The 17,151-nt window shown below is 37.2% G+C and overlaps 1 protein-coding gene across 4 annotated transcripts; it reads left to right on the top strand.

Annotated features, from left to right (window-relative positions):
* The first annotated feature begins 338 nt into the window (after positions 1–338).
* Positions 339–15,023, top strand: LOC112528959 (227 kDa spindle- and centromere-associated protein). Of its 4 annotated transcripts, none has more exons than XM_025140024.1 (10): positions 339–441; positions 534–659; positions 1,989–2,484; positions 2,681–8,115; positions 8,761–9,619; positions 9,704–10,386; positions 11,656–11,791; positions 12,001–12,082; positions 12,227–12,344; positions 14,648–15,023. In XM_025140024.1, exons 2-9 carry the CDS (start codon positions 609–611, stop codon positions 12,327–12,329), a joined length of 7,845 nt encoding a protein of 2,614 aa, XP_024995792.1. In that variant the 5' UTR covers positions 339–441; positions 534–608; the 3' UTR covers positions 12,330–12,344; positions 14,648–15,023. The 4 variants fall into 4 exon arrangements, with proteins under 4 accessions (XP_024995792.1, XP_024995791.1, XP_024995793.1 ...); XM_025140023.1 differs by having other exon boundaries at positions 1,989–2,529; XM_025140025.1 differs by lacking the exon at positions 339–441 and having other exon boundaries at positions 613–659; positions 1,989–2,016; positions 2,106–2,529.
* The last annotated feature ends 2,128 nt before the right edge of the window (positions 15,024–17,151 follow it).

The following is a 17,151-nucleotide window of genomic DNA, read 5'->3' as shown; positions in this document are numbered from 1 at the left end:
ATGTTATTTCAAATTTACATATTTGATCCCTGCACTTTACGAATCTGATTCAAAAACATTTTCAACCTTTTGACCCCTCTGTAAAATACTGCAAACCAAAATGACATTTTGATGATTTTAAAAGACAAATGACTAAGAGATGAAATTACAGATCGAAGATAACTATTTTAATTAATTTCTTTATAATTTTATAAAATGTTTATAAAACACGTAACAACTTGTTAAAAAAGATCTCAAATTTTTTAGGTTTTCTTTAATCAAACAACCGAAAGCGTAATCTTGAAACCATACCCTACCCAACAAGAAGACGTATCGTAACATCTGCATTTTATATTTACCTAAACCGAGAGAAAACATCCCTTCTTTTAGATCTAAACCAGAAAAACGCTTCCAATCTCCATAACCCACAAGATCCATCCAAATCCCTCAAGCAGCTCAAAGGTTAGTTCCAATCTTTTTCCTTTTTCTTGCTTTTTCATCATCATGGATTCGTTAATTTTCCATGTTTTAATCCGGAATTGCTGCATTTGCAGGTGTTTAATGATCTAGAGGCGGGTTGAGAGCCTTAACATGATTTGGGTTTTGAGGATTTAAACGAATCAGTTTTGATGGATAAAAATAAAAACCGGACCGATCTGCTCGCTGCTGGCCGTAAAAAGGTTAGGATTGTGTTGATTTAATCCAATTTAAACTTGTTGGTATGTTAGTTAGAACCGATATTTACTGTTTGATTGAGTGGAGAGATTTTGGAATTTGATTGAATAGCTTGATGTTTGTTGGTTTTGTAATTGCTTCTTATACTAAAAGCGTTGATGATTTTGATTGTTCTTGCTTTGTTTAGCGTTTAGGTTTTTATCGAATTTTGACATTGTTGAAAGGGGGATTCATGTTTTGAGAGGGATGTCAATTTTGCTGTTGACAAAGCGCCAAAAAGATGTAGAATGACTTAATCTTGTAACAATGCTCATGCCTACTTAAAACCCTAAAACCCATTTAAATGGAACAGTTTTTATGCTTTTATGTAATAGAAAACTTTTCCTGGCTGCCATAACAAGATTTCTTCTTTGCTTAATCTTATTGTTAATGCATTCTTTGCATCCTCTTCCGTCTTGACACTGAATGTGTTTATCCAAATTGTAGTACTACTGTACTAGTGTTATGCACCACGTATAAGTGTCTGCATGTTTTTATGGTATTCTGGGAAACGTTTTAATAGACCTTAACTTGTTGATTACCAGAAAAACAAACCTACTTTCCACAAGTCATCAACTTCAGTAACAATGTTCTGAGCAGCCAATTGCACAAGTTCTTTGTCTCTTATTGACCAATAAAAATCTATATACCAAGAAACAGAAAACGTGTATTATTAGACAAAGGGGTAAAATAGCCATCAATCATCATACGGTGAATTTTAGAAAGATATAGAACCTGTTAAACCCAGATACCTTTCTAGTTGAAAATTGGCAACAAAGTTTGATGATGTCACTGATGGCTGTGACGATTAAAATGAATCAACTCTATGATTAATGGCAATTAGGCTGGAGGGGGAGTTGGTGAGATGGAGCTGCTTGGTTGGGGAAAGAAAACATGTTGTGTTGGGGTAGGGTTGTTGTCAAATAATTTTTTAAAACTTAATTTTATTGCCACATAAGCAACAAAAATCTTGTTAATTTGCCACTTCTGCTTTTTGGTTATAAATGAATTGAATGTTCGATCGGAGAACAAGGTGTTGACTTTTTTTTAAATGTCTGAAAACTGAATGTACTATCAATTTGGTGAATCACGAACAACATATTTGTCTTTTTGGTGATCAATCTTTATTCTATACTTATTCTCTATTGTTATAAGCAAAATAAAATAAAGGCTGTTTTACACATAGCGTCGTAAAGTGCAAATTCATATATCGTGGTAACAGATTTTTTCATTAGTTAATTATTAGGATATGCTGTATGAAAGTTGTTGTTAACATTATTTGTGTGCTTTATCAGCTTCAACAATATCGGCAAAAGAAGGATGGTAAAGGCAGTAAACCCTCGGGTAAGGCTAATAAATCAGACCATGATGTTGTTACTGATGAAGCATCTTCTGTTGCCAAATCGGAAAAGGGAAAAAAACAACTTCCAGCCACAGAAGTGCCTGTTCAAGATCCGGCCACAGAGCCTGTTGATTCATCTATACAAGATTCCTCGGATAACTTAGTAGCTACTAATGCTGATACGGGGAGTCCTGAATTCTCCACACCAAGTTTACAAATAGAAGTTTCTGAGGCTGATGAAAATGGATCAAGCTTGAAGCTTGCCAATGAATCAATTGATGCTTTGGTTCCAGATAAAGATCTGCAGATTTCTAACCTTGATGAGGCGATGCCAACTAATTATTCTCCAGAAACAGTTAATGTTGGAGGAAAACCTGAAAGTGGCTACGTTCATGTGACGCCTGTTGGTTTGAAAGCCATACTTGATGTTGGCTTTTCTCGTAAAGCAGGTGAATTGAATGCTGCATGTGGGGAAGATCAGGTACCAGATGTAGGTTGTGCCTGTATTCTCTTGTTCTCATTTACCATTTCTTACCAGCATTCCATGATATTTGCTTCAGCTATTTAAATGAAAATGGGTCTCCGGATTTTAAAATGTACCCATTTCTGTGGTTTATAATCAAAATCTTTTTTGTTGTTTGGTAGGGGCAATGCAAGAACATGGTCATTCATGTTTGGAACCTGATAATAGAACCAGTACGATAGAATTTGCAGGGGACATGAAACCTTTGTCATCCATACTTGATGAGAGAGCTCAAGTTAATTCAGGGGATGGTGAAGAAGATACTAAGATGGAATATACAAGCAGTGCAACAGAACAAACTAGTGAACCCGATGGCATTCCTGCAGTTGCTAGTGTGGATGACAATTCAGGCGATACTAACACAGATGTGTATTCTGACTCTCAACGTTTTTTGCCCATCTCAGATGGGGTTCCATCTTCTGATCCTGCACCTACAATTCCAAAAGAAGATGTAGTGGCAGGCTTTGATGGCGATGGAGGAATAACATTGCCATCTACCTCAGGTGATTCCGAGTATGTATCTTTGACGGATAGCGTGCTTTCTGGTGGGGAGGTCACACCAGCTGGCCTCACTCAGCTTGCAAAGGTGTTCCAGCTTCTAGGTGATGATGAATTTAGGTTTCTGGTTGCGGCAAGAGAGTCAGTTAGTAGTGGGCATGTGAAGAATGATGATCATATGATGTCTGGCTCTGCTGAATTCTCTGAGAGACTCAAGGAGCAGTTATATATCAATAATTTTGAAAAAGAATTGGTTTACCTGCAGCTATGCGAAGAATGGGATGTACAGAAGGAGTTTGATGAGCATCGTCTTCAGTGGGTTAATGAAAAATTGGTTTTCAGTGCTTCTCTTGGTGATTTTGAAGAGAAGAACAAAATCCTTTCTGAAGAGCTTGCCAGATGTAGGTCTGAACTGGACAGAGTTACAAGTGAAATGGAGAAGCTTCAGATGAATGTTTCTTCCTCGAAAACAGAGTTGGACCGGTCCTCTGCTCGCATTGAGGAGTTGCAGGCTGAACTCAACAGGTCTGAGCATCAGTTGCTGAATGTGTCATCTGAGTTGGTTGACAGTAGGAGTTCGTTATCAGATTTGCAGGTGAAAAATGAAAATCTGAACGGGTCTGTTGCTTCATTGACCGATGAGAAAAATAAACTTGAGCATCAGTTGTTAAATGTGTCATCTGAGTTGGTTGACAGTAAGAGTTTGTTATCAGATTTGCAGGTGAAAAATGAAAACATGAATGTGTCTGTTGCTTCATTGACCAATGAGAGAAATAAACTTGAGAAGGAAAAAGGAGACGTGATTCTGGAGAATGAGAAGTTGATTAAAGAATTGATGGAGTGCAATTCTTTACTGGAATTAGCGCAGGTTGATAATGTCGATGCCAAAAGAAATCTTTCTCATGTAAAGGAGGAGAAGACCAAACTGGAAGAGGAAAAACAAGATTATGCTTCTGAAAAGGAGAGGCTGCTAACTGAATTGGCAGAATGGAAGAGATCAGTCGAAGGACTTCAGGTGGCGAATGCTAAGTTAAATGAGGTTCTTACTTCAGAAAGGGAGGACAGAAGTAAACTCGAGGAAGCAAATGAGCACTTCCTTTATGAGAATAAGAAATTTTCTTCGGAGATTATGGAATTCAAGAACTTGGTGGAAAGTTTGCGTTCAGAAATTGCCAACTTAAGTGTGAATCTTGATCTGGTAACAAAGGAGAGAACCAAACTTGGAGAAGAGATGGACCATTTGAGCTCCGAAAAGGAGGATTTTTTGACAGAGTTAACAAACTGCAAAACCTTAATGAAGGATCTGCAGATGGAATATGAGAAGTCTATGAATGACTTGAAAGACGGTGCCCTGCAGATTGAACAACTCAGCAAGGAAAATGCTACTCTTACTAGTACTTTGGACATGTACGAAGCTAAGATGAGGGAGTTCGATGACTGGAAAATGAAGTCTGCTCAAAGAGACTTTCAGGAAAGTATATTAGTTGAACATAATTCTCAGCATGCAATTGAACAGAGTAATAGTTTGGAGGAAATATTCCTCCAGCATGTGATTCTGGATGAAGTTTTGAAGCAATATGTGTCTGCCGTTGAAGCCAAAAAGGGCGAGCTTGTGGTTTTGTGTGAAGACTTGAGGCAGGAAGGGATCAGCACTAAAGCAAAGAACTCTGAGCTAACAGAAAAGCTTTGCGAATCTGAATCAAGAATCCGTGAATTGCAGGTACAAGTGGATAAGCTACATGAAGAGGAGGAACAAATGGCTTCTCTTAGCAGCCAATTGGCAATACTTCACAGAAAGCTGGATGCATCTATTGGGACAGTTCACTCGAGTGAAACTGGTGTTGGTCAGAATATAGGTACTCGTGTGGCTACTTCTGTTGATGCAGCTGTTGCAGTGATCCAGGATCTGCAGGGAAAGCTTGAAGATGCTATCAAGAACCACAACTTTCTTTCTAACTCTCACAAGGACATGGTTGAGAAGATTAAGGATTTAGAAGGGGCAAATGAACAGCTTGCTTATGTATTACATAAAGTTTTTGATAACCTTCAGAAACTTGTGGATGATTCGGGTCCCTATACAGAAGAAAGCCAAGATGATAGTCCTAGAAGTGGGCAGCTGGATCATCTAGAAATTAGCAACTATGACATATTTATTGAACAATTGATAACGATTCTTCGTGAGCGAGCGCAACTTGAATCCTTAAATAGAAAATACAACTTGGAGTTGTTGGGAAGAATAAAAGAGATGGAAGAATTACATAAAAGGTGTATCCGTCCAGACGTTATCATGAATTTGCTGGGAGATATTCAGAGTGTGGTTACGCTAGAGGACATTGAGATCAAACCAGATGAACTCGTGTCTTCCCTCGAGTCTATAATTCATTTTCTCATTAATAGAGACAGAAGTGTCGAGAAGCAGGTTGGTTTACTTAGAGAAAAGTTGAAGCCTAAGGAAATGGAACTGATGAAGTTGCAAAACCAAATAGACAACTTATGCTTCTCAATCGTTCCATATGAAATCGAAAGTCACATTTTTAAGGAAAGTCTGAGAAGTGCAATGGAGCAGCTACTTACTCTTCGATCTGAAATGCAGCTTAAGGAAGCCGAAGTTCATCAGTCCGAGCAGCGGGTATCTGCTCTGAGGGAAAAGCTCCACATTGCTGTTACGAAAGGTAAAGGTCTGATTCAGCACCGTGACAGTCTGAAACAGAGTCTGACCGCAACATCCAGTGAGCTGGAGAAATGCTTGCACGAGTTGCAGTTGAAAGATGCCGCACTTCAAGAGACCGAAACAAAACTTAAAACTTATTCTGAAGCGGGTGAACGTATGGAAGCTCTTGAATCTGAGCTCTCCTACATTCGCAATTCAGCGACTGCGTTGAGAGAGTCATTTCTTCTCAAGGATTCTGTTCTTCAGAGAATAGAAGAGATTCTAGAAGATTTGGAACTTCCAGAGCACTTCCATGTCAGAGATATCATTGACAAAATTGATTGGTTAGCAAAATCAGTTTCTGAGAACTCTTTTCCTGCTAGCAGTTGGAATCAAAAGGGTCCAATTGGAGCTGGTTTATACCCTGATTCTGGTTCAGGGGCTGTGGATGGCTGGAGAGAAGATCTAGAACCAGCTTCAAGTTCAGGTGATGAATTGAGAACAAATTACGAAGAACTTCAAAATAAGTTCTATGGGTTGGCTGAGCAAAACGAGATGCTCGAACAATCATTGATGGAGCGAAACAAGCTTGTGCAGCGTTGGGAAGAAATTCTGGATAAGATAAATATACCCCCACACTTGCGATCACTAGAGCCAGAAGATAGGATCAAGTGGTTAGGAGCCGCTCTAATGGAGGCAAATGGCCGTTGTGACTCTCTTCAGCAAGATATTTACGATTTGGAAAAGGTCCGTGGATCACTTGATGCTGTTCTTGAAGAGTCTCAAAGGAGATTAGTTGACCTCGAGGCAGCTCTTCAGTCAATTACCAATGAGCGAGAACAGCTGTCTGCTAATTTGGAGGTTCTTTCTGAGAAAGCTGCATTATACGAAATCGAGAATGATAAGCTGCAAAATGAAGTTGGTGCATTGCAATTAAAATTGGACGAGAAGCGTGTGGATGAGGAGCATATACACCATGTTCATGGTGAGATAAAGCGGCTGCAGGATTTAGTCAAGGACGTTCTTCAAGTTCCAGAAACAGAAGATCTTGACTCAAGTACAAGTGATATCCAGAGGCTAGAAGGCTTACTAAGGAAGCTAGCAGACAAGTATGCAAAACACCCTTTAAGTGAGCATGTAGTAGGAGATGCAACTGAAGAGCACATCACTGAAACAAGTGTGTTGACTCGTGGTGAAAGAAGTGCTGAACAGTCAAGCACTCAATGGGAGTTGAATCTAGCAGCTCTAGAGAGAAAGCTAGAGGAGGCTGAAGGTGATTTATTGCGAGTGAAGGATGAAAGGGATAGACATGTGGAAACAAATCAATCTTTGTCTCATGAACTTGAAGTATTAGAGCTAAAGAATCAAGAATTTCAGAAGTTACTTGTTGAGGAGGAGCAGAAGTCTGCTGCTGTGGCTTATGAAGTTGAAGCATTAGAGGCAAAGAATCAAGAATTTCAGAAGTTACTTGTTCAGGAGGAGCAGAAATTTGCTGCTTTAACCCATGAAGTTGAAGCATTAGAAGTAAAGAATCAAGAATTGCAGAAGTTACTTGGTCAGGAGGAGCAGAAGTCTGCTGCAGTTAGAGAGAAGCTAAATGTCGCAGTTAGAAGAGGGAAGTCTTTGGTTCAACAGCGAGATGGTATGAAGCAAAACATCAATGATTTGACATCTGAGGTGGAGCGTTTGAAAGCTGAGCTTAAAGTTCGGGAAAATTCACTTTTGGAGTATCAGCAGAAGATGAAAGACTTGATTACTTCCCAAGAAGTGATGGAAGATAAAGATTCTGAAATTCGATTCTTAAAAGATCTTATGTCGGAAGCTGACAGTGAGCTGCAGGATAAAAGGAATACGTTGAGCACGATTTTAGGTTCCTTGGCAAAGATTGATCTTGGGGTTGAGTTGAGAAGTAATGATCCGGTTGAGAAACTGCAACAAATTGAGAAAGAATGGCACAATTTACAAGTTGCAATGTCCTCTTCTGAACAGGATTTAAAAAAATCTAAAAGGGCTGCTGAGCTACTACTTGCAGAGTTGAATGAGGTACAGGAAAGGAACGAAGACCTTCTTGATGAGCTTTCTAGAACCACCATGGAAATTTCGAAACTATCAAAGGAAAGGGATTCAGCAGAAGCTGCCAAGCATGAATCTTTCTCACGTCTCGAACAGTTATCTGCTCTTCATCTGGAGGAAAGAAGGGGCCAGTTTTCTGAACTTATGATGTTGAAATCTGCTTTAGACCAACTAAGGCCAGGATTCAGCAAAATCTACAATCTGCTCAATGATGTCTTGCCCAAAGACTTGGATTACTTGTACAATCTTGAAGCTAGTATTAGATCATCACTGGAATCAAGTGATACTTCTAATGTGGGTGGCCAAACTCTGAACAGTTCCAGGTCAGAGAACAAGGTAAGCTGTTACCTGCATCTCTAATTGTTACTCTCTCTGTCCCAAAATAATTGTCCACGTTTCTAGTTTTAGTTTGTCCCAAAATAAATGTCCGCTTTCAAAAGTAAGTGTGCTTTTCAATTCCACCCTTAATTATGAGATGGGGAAATCTGTCTGCTAATAAGGGTAAACTTGTCATTTATTCAATCAAAAATTATAATAGTTAGACATTTCAAAAACTGTCTTTTTCCTTGTGGACCTTTATTTGGGATGAAAGGAGAGAATAATTTTAGCATGCCCGCATTCATTTGATCCTTTTATCTCTTAAGTTTGTTTGAGGCTCATACTATTCAATCTATTATTTTGCTATAATGTTAAAATGTTGAGTTATTTTGGAGACTGGAGTTACTCGTAGGATATGGTCATCGAGATCATTTCTTTCTTTCTGTCTTTTTAATAAAACAGCAATTTTATCGTCGGCAGTGATTCACAAATCAAGGTGATGTCTTATCGAGTTATAGTTGTCATCACTTCTTACACTAAAACCTGTTACTTTGGCCTTCTCTTGATAACAAAGTTAGGTACAAGATGAGTTCTTATTTTTGTTGGCGTTCTCACATGGTATACAGATACTCCTATTATCTTCTAATTAGATTCTCTTCTCAGGTCAACGTTCGTTCCGAATTATTCTTAGATAGTACAACAGAAGAGCACCACAATGACAATGAGATCATTGATTTATGGAGGTTTGTTGGGAGCCACATGCAAGGTTTAATGACCAATGTCAATGATTTAGAAGAAAAGTTGCAGAGCCATTCCAAATGTTTGCACGAAGAAGTTATCATTTTATCTGAAACAGTGGAAACTCTTCATAGAGAAATGACTTCCCACAAATATTCCCTTGAATCTGCGAAGGAAGAGATTGCTTGGTTAGAGTCCACAGGTAAACAGAAAGAGACGGAAAATTTAGTGCTACGGAAATATATTTTAAAGCTGTATGAGACTTGCAAGAGTTCAGTTTTGGAAATTGAGAAAAGCAAAGGCCAATTGGTTGCAAATGATTCTGCTGGTGAAGATCTGTGCATTGAAGGAGATATCTTGAGCAGAGAAACTCTTTCTGTTCTTGAGGAGCGCATCATGAATATTGTGAACAGATTATTGTCGCTTGTTAAGGATTTTCACAGTATTCAGGTTGAGAGTGTGGAAGTGAACCTGAAGGAAATGAAGGCTACAATCTCTAGTTTACAGAAAGAACTTACAGAGAAAGATATTCAGAAGGATAGAATCTGTGTGGATCTTGTCAGTCAGATTAAGCAAGCTGAAGCAACTGCTACTAGCAACTTGCAAGAGCTTGAATCTTCAAAAGCTCAGATTAATGATTTGAAGGGGCAGCTGGAATCGGTAAATCTACAGCATAACGTGTTGGAACAGAGGGTCAAAGAGCTTGAAAGTCAAGAGTCAATCTTGGTTGATTTGCATGAAAAAGTGAAATCACTTACAAATGCGTTCACAGCAAAAGAACAAGGTTTGATTAGCTTTCTTGTCCAGTTCAAGTTTTATGATTTGTGAAAGTATTCATTTCTAAAGAGTTTTGATCTGTTTACTGCAGAAGCCGAAGCTTTATTGCAGGCGCTTGACGAAGAGGAGGCCCAAATGGAAAGCTTGACAAACCAAATCACCGATTTAGAAAGGCTTGTGCAGCAAAAGGATCTTGATCTGGAGTCTGCTGAAGCTGCTCGTGGCAAAGCTTTGAAGAAACTTTCTATCACCGTGAACAAATTTGATGAACTTCATCATCTGTCTGAAACCCTTTTGTCTGAGGTTGATAAGCTTCAGTCTCAGCTTCAAGAACGTGATTCTGAGATTTCTTTCTTGAGGGATGAAATCACAAGATGCACCAGTGATTCCTTGCTTGCATTAGAAACTGATAAAAAAGACTTGCGCGAGATCCAAGACATCCTGACTTGGTTAGATTCGATGATTTCTGGAGCAGAAACGCATGATCTGCATCTTGAGGGAAACAAAATCGATCAAGTTCATGAACATAAAGAAATACTTAAGAAGCAAATCTCATCTATCATCTCCGAATTGAAAGATCTACGTCAAATGTCACAAAGCAAAGATGATCAGTTGCACACAGAGAGGAGCAAGGTTGAAGACTTAATGCGGAGAAGAGAACTTCTTGAGAGTTCTTTGAGGGAAAAGGAATCTCGATTGAGTATGCATCAAAATGATGATGATTCAGCACAAATTGCATCAGTGACCTCCGAAATTGTGGAAGTGGAACCTGTGGTAAGCCATTTTTAAACTTCTAGCTTTCTAACTTATTTGAGTTTCCAAGCAATTTTTTCTGATAGTTGAGGTATTACCCTGTCCGCCTCTTACTACAATAGACACAATATATCATTCTTTCCAACTTTTTCTATCGAAGTCCAGGTTAGTAAGATTATCTAGTCAACTAAGATGCATCTGACTGTTGTCTGATGCTGATCAAATTTTAAAAAATGTGAATGTTTTCCAATAAGTGCATATTTCACCAGTGCAATTGAAGGAGGACATTAATTGTTAAGTCAAGAGTCTTAGGCTTGCTTCAACTGTCATGGGCTAATCGGTGTAGTTAAGTTGCATCACTTGTTCCTCAAGATGTGGCATTTCACATGTTAAATAAATCATACGGCACATATACATGTGAGATATGTTAACGAATAGCCATGATCGAGTATTTATTATGCCTGAAATTGGAAGGTTTATTTAAAATGTTATTAATGTAGACCTATATTAAGGTAGATTACTGTCATATGTAACAGTAAGGTTATTTAAAATGTAAGTTTTTCACAGATACATGATTGGCACAATGAGCTACATTTATTGAAAAACAAACAAATTACTACCAGAGCTTCCCAACACGGCCTAATGAAGTAGTTTTTAAAAATAATATGATTAAACATCTGCTAGAATTGGTATCACTTTTAATTATTCTTTCCAAAAACAGGCATGATAATGGGTTCTGAATGAAGTGACATGTACTATAATGATGTTCTTAATGAAGTCACATCATGTTGTGAAAATCACTCAGAAGTTGTAATACTTTGTTTGTTACGATCATGCGAACATATCTTTTGTAATCAATGCTTTTATTTTTGTTTGGAACTCTTGCATTACATATTGTCGAAGGTGTTGCGCAGTATGTCTACTATTTAGTTTTGTGAAGTGGTTGTGCTGCATGGTTTATCTATACTGGGCCTAACTCTTCGTAAGAAAGGCCAACATAAATCAATGAAACCCATAAGAAACTATAAGGAGATGAAATCGTCAAGCTGTAGATCTGTAATTGTTAAAAAAATTAAGCTGTGTGGACGGTACTGGAGGGGATAAAGGTACATGTAAATCTGTGATTTGCACAAACGTTAAAGCTAATGGGTTCTCTATCTTTTTGAGTTAAGTATATTAACTTGTAATTGCTTGCTTAGTGTTATTGGTGCAACTTGGTGATGAGTAATTATTCTCGTTTGTTTTTCCTTATTCTTATTGGAGCAATTTATCCTGTGACTTTTGCTGCAGATTAATAAATGGCCACCTCAAGGGACCTCTCAAGTTCGAAGTTTACGCAAAGTAAATAACGAGCAGCTGGCCATTTCCATAGATGATATGGACTCAGATGACAAGGATAAGTTAGAAGATGAAGATGATGATAAAGGTAACTATCTTTTGACTCCTTTCTTGCGAGGAGGCAGTTCATGCTTTTGCCCTCAGAAAATCATAAACCTAAATATCATCTAGACTGACATTTAAGTTGGAAGTAGGAAATGTGTAATTTTTTTGGTGAAAGCCAATCAAGAAACTGGTTGAGGGTATAGCAAGTCTTTCCTTATCCTTATATTTACTTTTATTTTGTTGTTCACTCAGCTCATGGTTTCAAGTCTCTTACTACATCAAAACTTGTCCCAAGATTCACTAGGCCTGTTACAGACTTCGTTGATGGCTTATGGTAGACTCTCTCTCTCTCTCTCTCTCTCTCTCTGTCTGTACATATATGTGTGTAACTTTATTCTCTCCCACTCTCCACCTTTTCATTATAGTTTGAGCTTTCTATATCATGATTCATGTTTTTTCCGGAAATGCCATCTTTCAGGGTTTCATGTGACAGGGCATTGATGCGACAGCCTGTTCTGCGGCTGAGTCTTATTCTTTACTGGGCTGTGATGCATGCGCTTCTTGCAGTTTTTGTAGTTTGAGAAGCAGCTGACCTGGTTAGATTTTTCTTTTCACTGTACGTATCATGATATGGTCATAATTTTTGTGGTTTATGGGCAACATGAGGTTTTATTGTTGTTAATACACGGTCTATAGTAAATATAATCGTTCTAGAGTTTGTCAATAAGTTTTGCTACCACTTGTGTTTTCTTTAAACTAATCTTTGTAGTTCTCGCTAAACACTCAATATCTTAACTGTTAGAAGTACTTTTTGAATGTATGGTGTGTTAAGCTCTGTGAACACTAAACATGAGGGTTATGGTTCTTTCACCATGGATATGGAGGTCTCACCAGTGAGGATGTTGACACCACCTGCAAAATTAATGTTGGAAGTTCTTATTGTGGGTACATGTTTGTGCATGCTTTTTAAGTGTGCTTATACTCTAGTGAAAGAAGAGAATCTGTATCAGTAATTTTAACTTGCTGCCTGTCACCACCTTTCGGCTTCCTTTATCATTCTTACAGAATTCTGCAAATTTTGTCACCACTCGTATGATTCGAGTCAATGGTCAAGTCATTCTCATAATTGATCTATTTAGGCCTTGTTGCTATAAGAGCCATCTCTTTCTCGGCTTTATGGGACTTGAATGCTTTCTCTCAATTTTTGAATATTTTAATCAGAGTACCCTCATGTTATACACTTGTTTTATATCGTTTATATTGGTCTTGAAACTCTTTTGAATTCATAGATTTATCAAATATATTTTGTTGAGAAGTGAGAGTTGGAATGATTGTGTGGATGTGTGTGTTGTGTTTCATATATGAAATGTATGTCATGTTTTTCTTTTCACACGCAAAACAGTACGGGATGTTTCATAACGCTATATGGACAACTTGCATGTTTCACATGTGATGTTTCATATATAATACAACACATAAAAACTGGTTTATAAGTTTGAAGCTATAGAAATGGAACATAAGCATATATCTAAAAGACCATGGGACTATATATGAAAGTGGGACTCTGGCGACCTTAAATAAAGGCTAGGCCTTGGGGTTCTCCTCATAGGTTGCCGGTTCAAGTCTTCTCAATGCCACTGTGGAATTTTTCCTGTCCCTTTTTTTATGGCCCCATGGGATTAGTCGAGGTGTGCGCAAGCTGGCCCAGACATCCACGGTTACAAAAGTCTTTGGTTGAAAATATTGCAGAAACTGATAGCAACTGTGATGTTATGTGAGACCAACTATAAGAAATCTTTGAGTGTGTTCAATTGAGGCTGGAAAAGGATGCTTCTAGCAAATATTCATTTCATCTGCTCCAATTTTCTTCCCTTCTTTTTGCCCTACTTTCGAAACTTTGCTGTCAGTGCTGACATTAAGGGGCCTTTTACGAAACACTTACCCCGTAAGCGCTTACCGGTAAAATTTAACACTATCATTTACTTACCGGGTAAGATTTTAGTTCACGAAAACGCATTGTATGCAACAATTTACCCGGTAAGCACTTACCGGGTAAGACTCTTGGTCCCTACCATATTCATCCGGTAAGGTAATGTGATTTTGGTAAGCACTTACCTGTTTGGTAAAGGGCCCCTAAGTGATTATCTTCTTGATTGACACTGGTCTTACGAGAAGATGGCGGTGTTTTAGTTTGTTCATTTTCTCTTTGAATCTGTGTGTATGACTGCTTTCTTTTATATGTTCAACTGGTAACAGTTTGATAAGAAAAATGTTTGACTTTAATCAAATATCTAAACTACCCAAATAGAGAAGTTATGTGTTTGATTAAGCAACATTTAACTGATCACACGGTTTGATGGATGCTCTCGGTTGCTAGTAAAATATGCAAGGTACTTGTTGACTGAACAGAACCAGGAGATAGTCTGGTGAAAGAATTGGGGAGGTTCTTAAGGTTTTGATTTGACATTAGCAGTTCAATAATTTTCCTCGAGTACTGTTATATGCACACTCATTTTTGTCTGAATCAGGTCAATCACGCATTAAAAATGTAAAAAGCAAGTCTTGATGTTGATGTGTATGAGGAGAAAATTAGTAGGTAGGGGTGCATTTAATCTACCTCTTTTCGAACCTTGTCTCGTTTCCCTAACTTTTGTCCACCTATTTTGGTGGTGGGGCAAAAAAAAAACAGTATTGTTCTGTCCCATTCTAATGTCATATTGTTCTGTCTCACGTACCAAACGCACTAAAGACACACTAGTTGAATCTAGTGAACGGAATTCAAAACTATCACTATTTTGTTATGGTTGCTAATCAACAAAGAGGTAATTATAGGTTGAAACTTTGCCAAAAAGCAAAAAATATTGTACTGATTTTGTAACATTGTCTTGTGATTTTGCAGGTTCTCATTCAACAGAAGATCTAGATTGTTTGGTCTTCAATGCATAATCCAGTTAGTTCTTTATTTAGCAGCAGCAATGGCTGTGATTTCTCCATATTTGATCAGAAAATCACAGATTGCTTTATATCTTGTTCAAAACCTCACCAATAATTTGGTAATGTCTTTGAAGTTCTGGGTTTGCTTCACAATCAAGAACCCTAATTCATCTAATGTGAAGGTGGGTAAATCATTTGAATTTTTTTTTTCCTTTTTTCTAGGGCAGGCAGGAAGTCAAATGCATATATTTGTAGTTTTGTTTACTTATAAAGATGTTTGCAATGAGTTACAAGCAATGAAACATGGGTTTTGCTATGAATTAAGATCGAGTGTTGTTTGTTTTATCTGTTTAAACAGACAGTCTGAATGATGAATAACCATTTTATTTCTAAATGGTTTGTTAGGTGCAAAATGATTATTTTGCAAATGTTCTGAATGATAAAATTACATTTATGACTGGTGGTGCCTGATTGGTTTGAGCTTGGCTCCAAAGGTCAAATACCAGGAGGTCCCAAGTTCAAATCCAAGTAGCAAAAAAAATTTCTTTTTGGCCATGGAGGTTCAAATGCGGTGACTTCGGGCTATCTGCAAAGTAGGTGGTTGCCCTGGGATTAGTCGGTTCGCATAGCGGGTTGAATATCCAGGTAATAGGTTAATAAAAAAAAATATAGTTATGGTTTTGAAAATAGAACCATTTTAAGTTTGAAGAACTGGACTAGGCCCGTGTTCGGTCTTTAATGGATTTTCCCATTTGGGTTTGGTCCTTAAGCTGGGCTCGGATCAAGTTCGAGTAATGTGTCTTTTGTGCATTTTTACCCTTGGAAAACCACCTTGTCTTACCTATATCCAAGATCCAAAATCTGCTTTGTCATCGACTTCTTGTTGTGCACACAGTGTTATCGTTCATTCATATTTTGCCCTTGTTTGAATGATTTGTTCATCTATTCACACTACCGCTAGGTTTATTCAACTTTTACCTCTATAAACTATTGTTCATTTGTTTGACTTGATTGATACGATGTTATACCATTAGTATATATGCGTATAGGGGTAAGAAATTGCTTGCAAGCTTAACTAAAACAAGTAGAATTGCCTCATATTCATAGGCGTTCTAGCAGCTTGTCGTCAAATGTGCTCATTTCTTATACTGACATAACACGAATCTATTTATATGTTAGTCTGACTCACAATCTGTAATTCATGTTGCATCTTATATATGGATGTCAAGTTAGGATTAGCCAGTGGGATCAATTCTAGGCAACATATCGCAATCATTTGGACTGTAGCCATATTTGGTATCTTGCTCAAAACATATCATCTCTCTCGATTTGATATCTTTGCCCAACCACACGATCTAAAAAGACCATCTTGTCTTTGATGCATAAATATGTGCTTTTGTGCATTTTTATACCTATATGTACATAATATCAATTAATCGGAACCAAAAACTGATTTCAAGAATCTGATATGGCATATTACATTGCATTTATAAGACATATAGCTACAAGATATAGAGGAATAACACGATTACAAAATCAGATAAAATTTCAAAAAACAAAATTGATAGAGTTAATAAATTATTATCGGTCTTTATCTAATAGTAGGGCTTGTTCGGATAAAAAGTTGTTCGGTTACGGCTTATTTGTCAAGCCGAGTGCTTATTTTGTCAACTAGAAAACCCTTTTTTGCTTATTCGGTTGCGGCTTATTTGTTTTTAGGAACACTATTGTTGATTTATAGAAGTATTGTGGCAAAAGTTAAATGAAAATGAAAAAGAAGGTTGGAAATGGAAATGTAATACAAATGAAGGGGGCGAAATTATAAATTTTTGCAGTAAACGAGTATGGAATCTTTTGGGGATAATGCTGGATGGTGCGTTGGCGGGGGCGTGCCTTCAATTTTGTCCATAATGACGGTTAGGAATCTCTTGGTTGCTAACGTACGCCGTGGGGCATGTTTATTTATATTGTTTATGCTTTAAATATAAAATAAATGATCACATTCCCTTTAAAATAAGGTAAATAAATGTATTTTATTTTATTTTAGGGTTATGTATTTTAAAATCTTAATTATATGATATCTTAAATATCTATACTATATTATAAAATATGTGACATAACTCTTAAAAAACATATTTTATACATAATGTACTGTTTATTGATGCATATTGCTTAAAATTTAAGATTTTTCATATAAATTGTGTGTAAGTATAACTTATTAAGCTCTATGTTTGAATTCGTGTAACTACCTGTAGAAAAATATAATTAAATACATGATAAAATTCTTATCTATACTATATTATAAAGCATTTGGCTAAAACTCTTAAAAACTCTTAAACTCTTAAAACTCTTAAACCCGTTCATCCCTAAACAATTTCATCCCTATTCGATTTCATCCCATAACTGAATTCGTGTAACTATCTGCAGATAAACACAATCAAATACAGGATAAACATCTCATTTTAAATA

Source organism: Cynara cardunculus, assembly GCF_001531365.2.
Source record: "Cynara cardunculus var. scolymus isolate 2C chromosome LG 16, CcrdV1, whole genome shotgun sequence".
NCBI lineage: Eukaryota > Viridiplantae > Streptophyta > Magnoliopsida > Asterales > Asteraceae > Cynara > Cynara cardunculus.
This window is presented reverse-complemented; position numbering and strand designations above follow the sequence as displayed.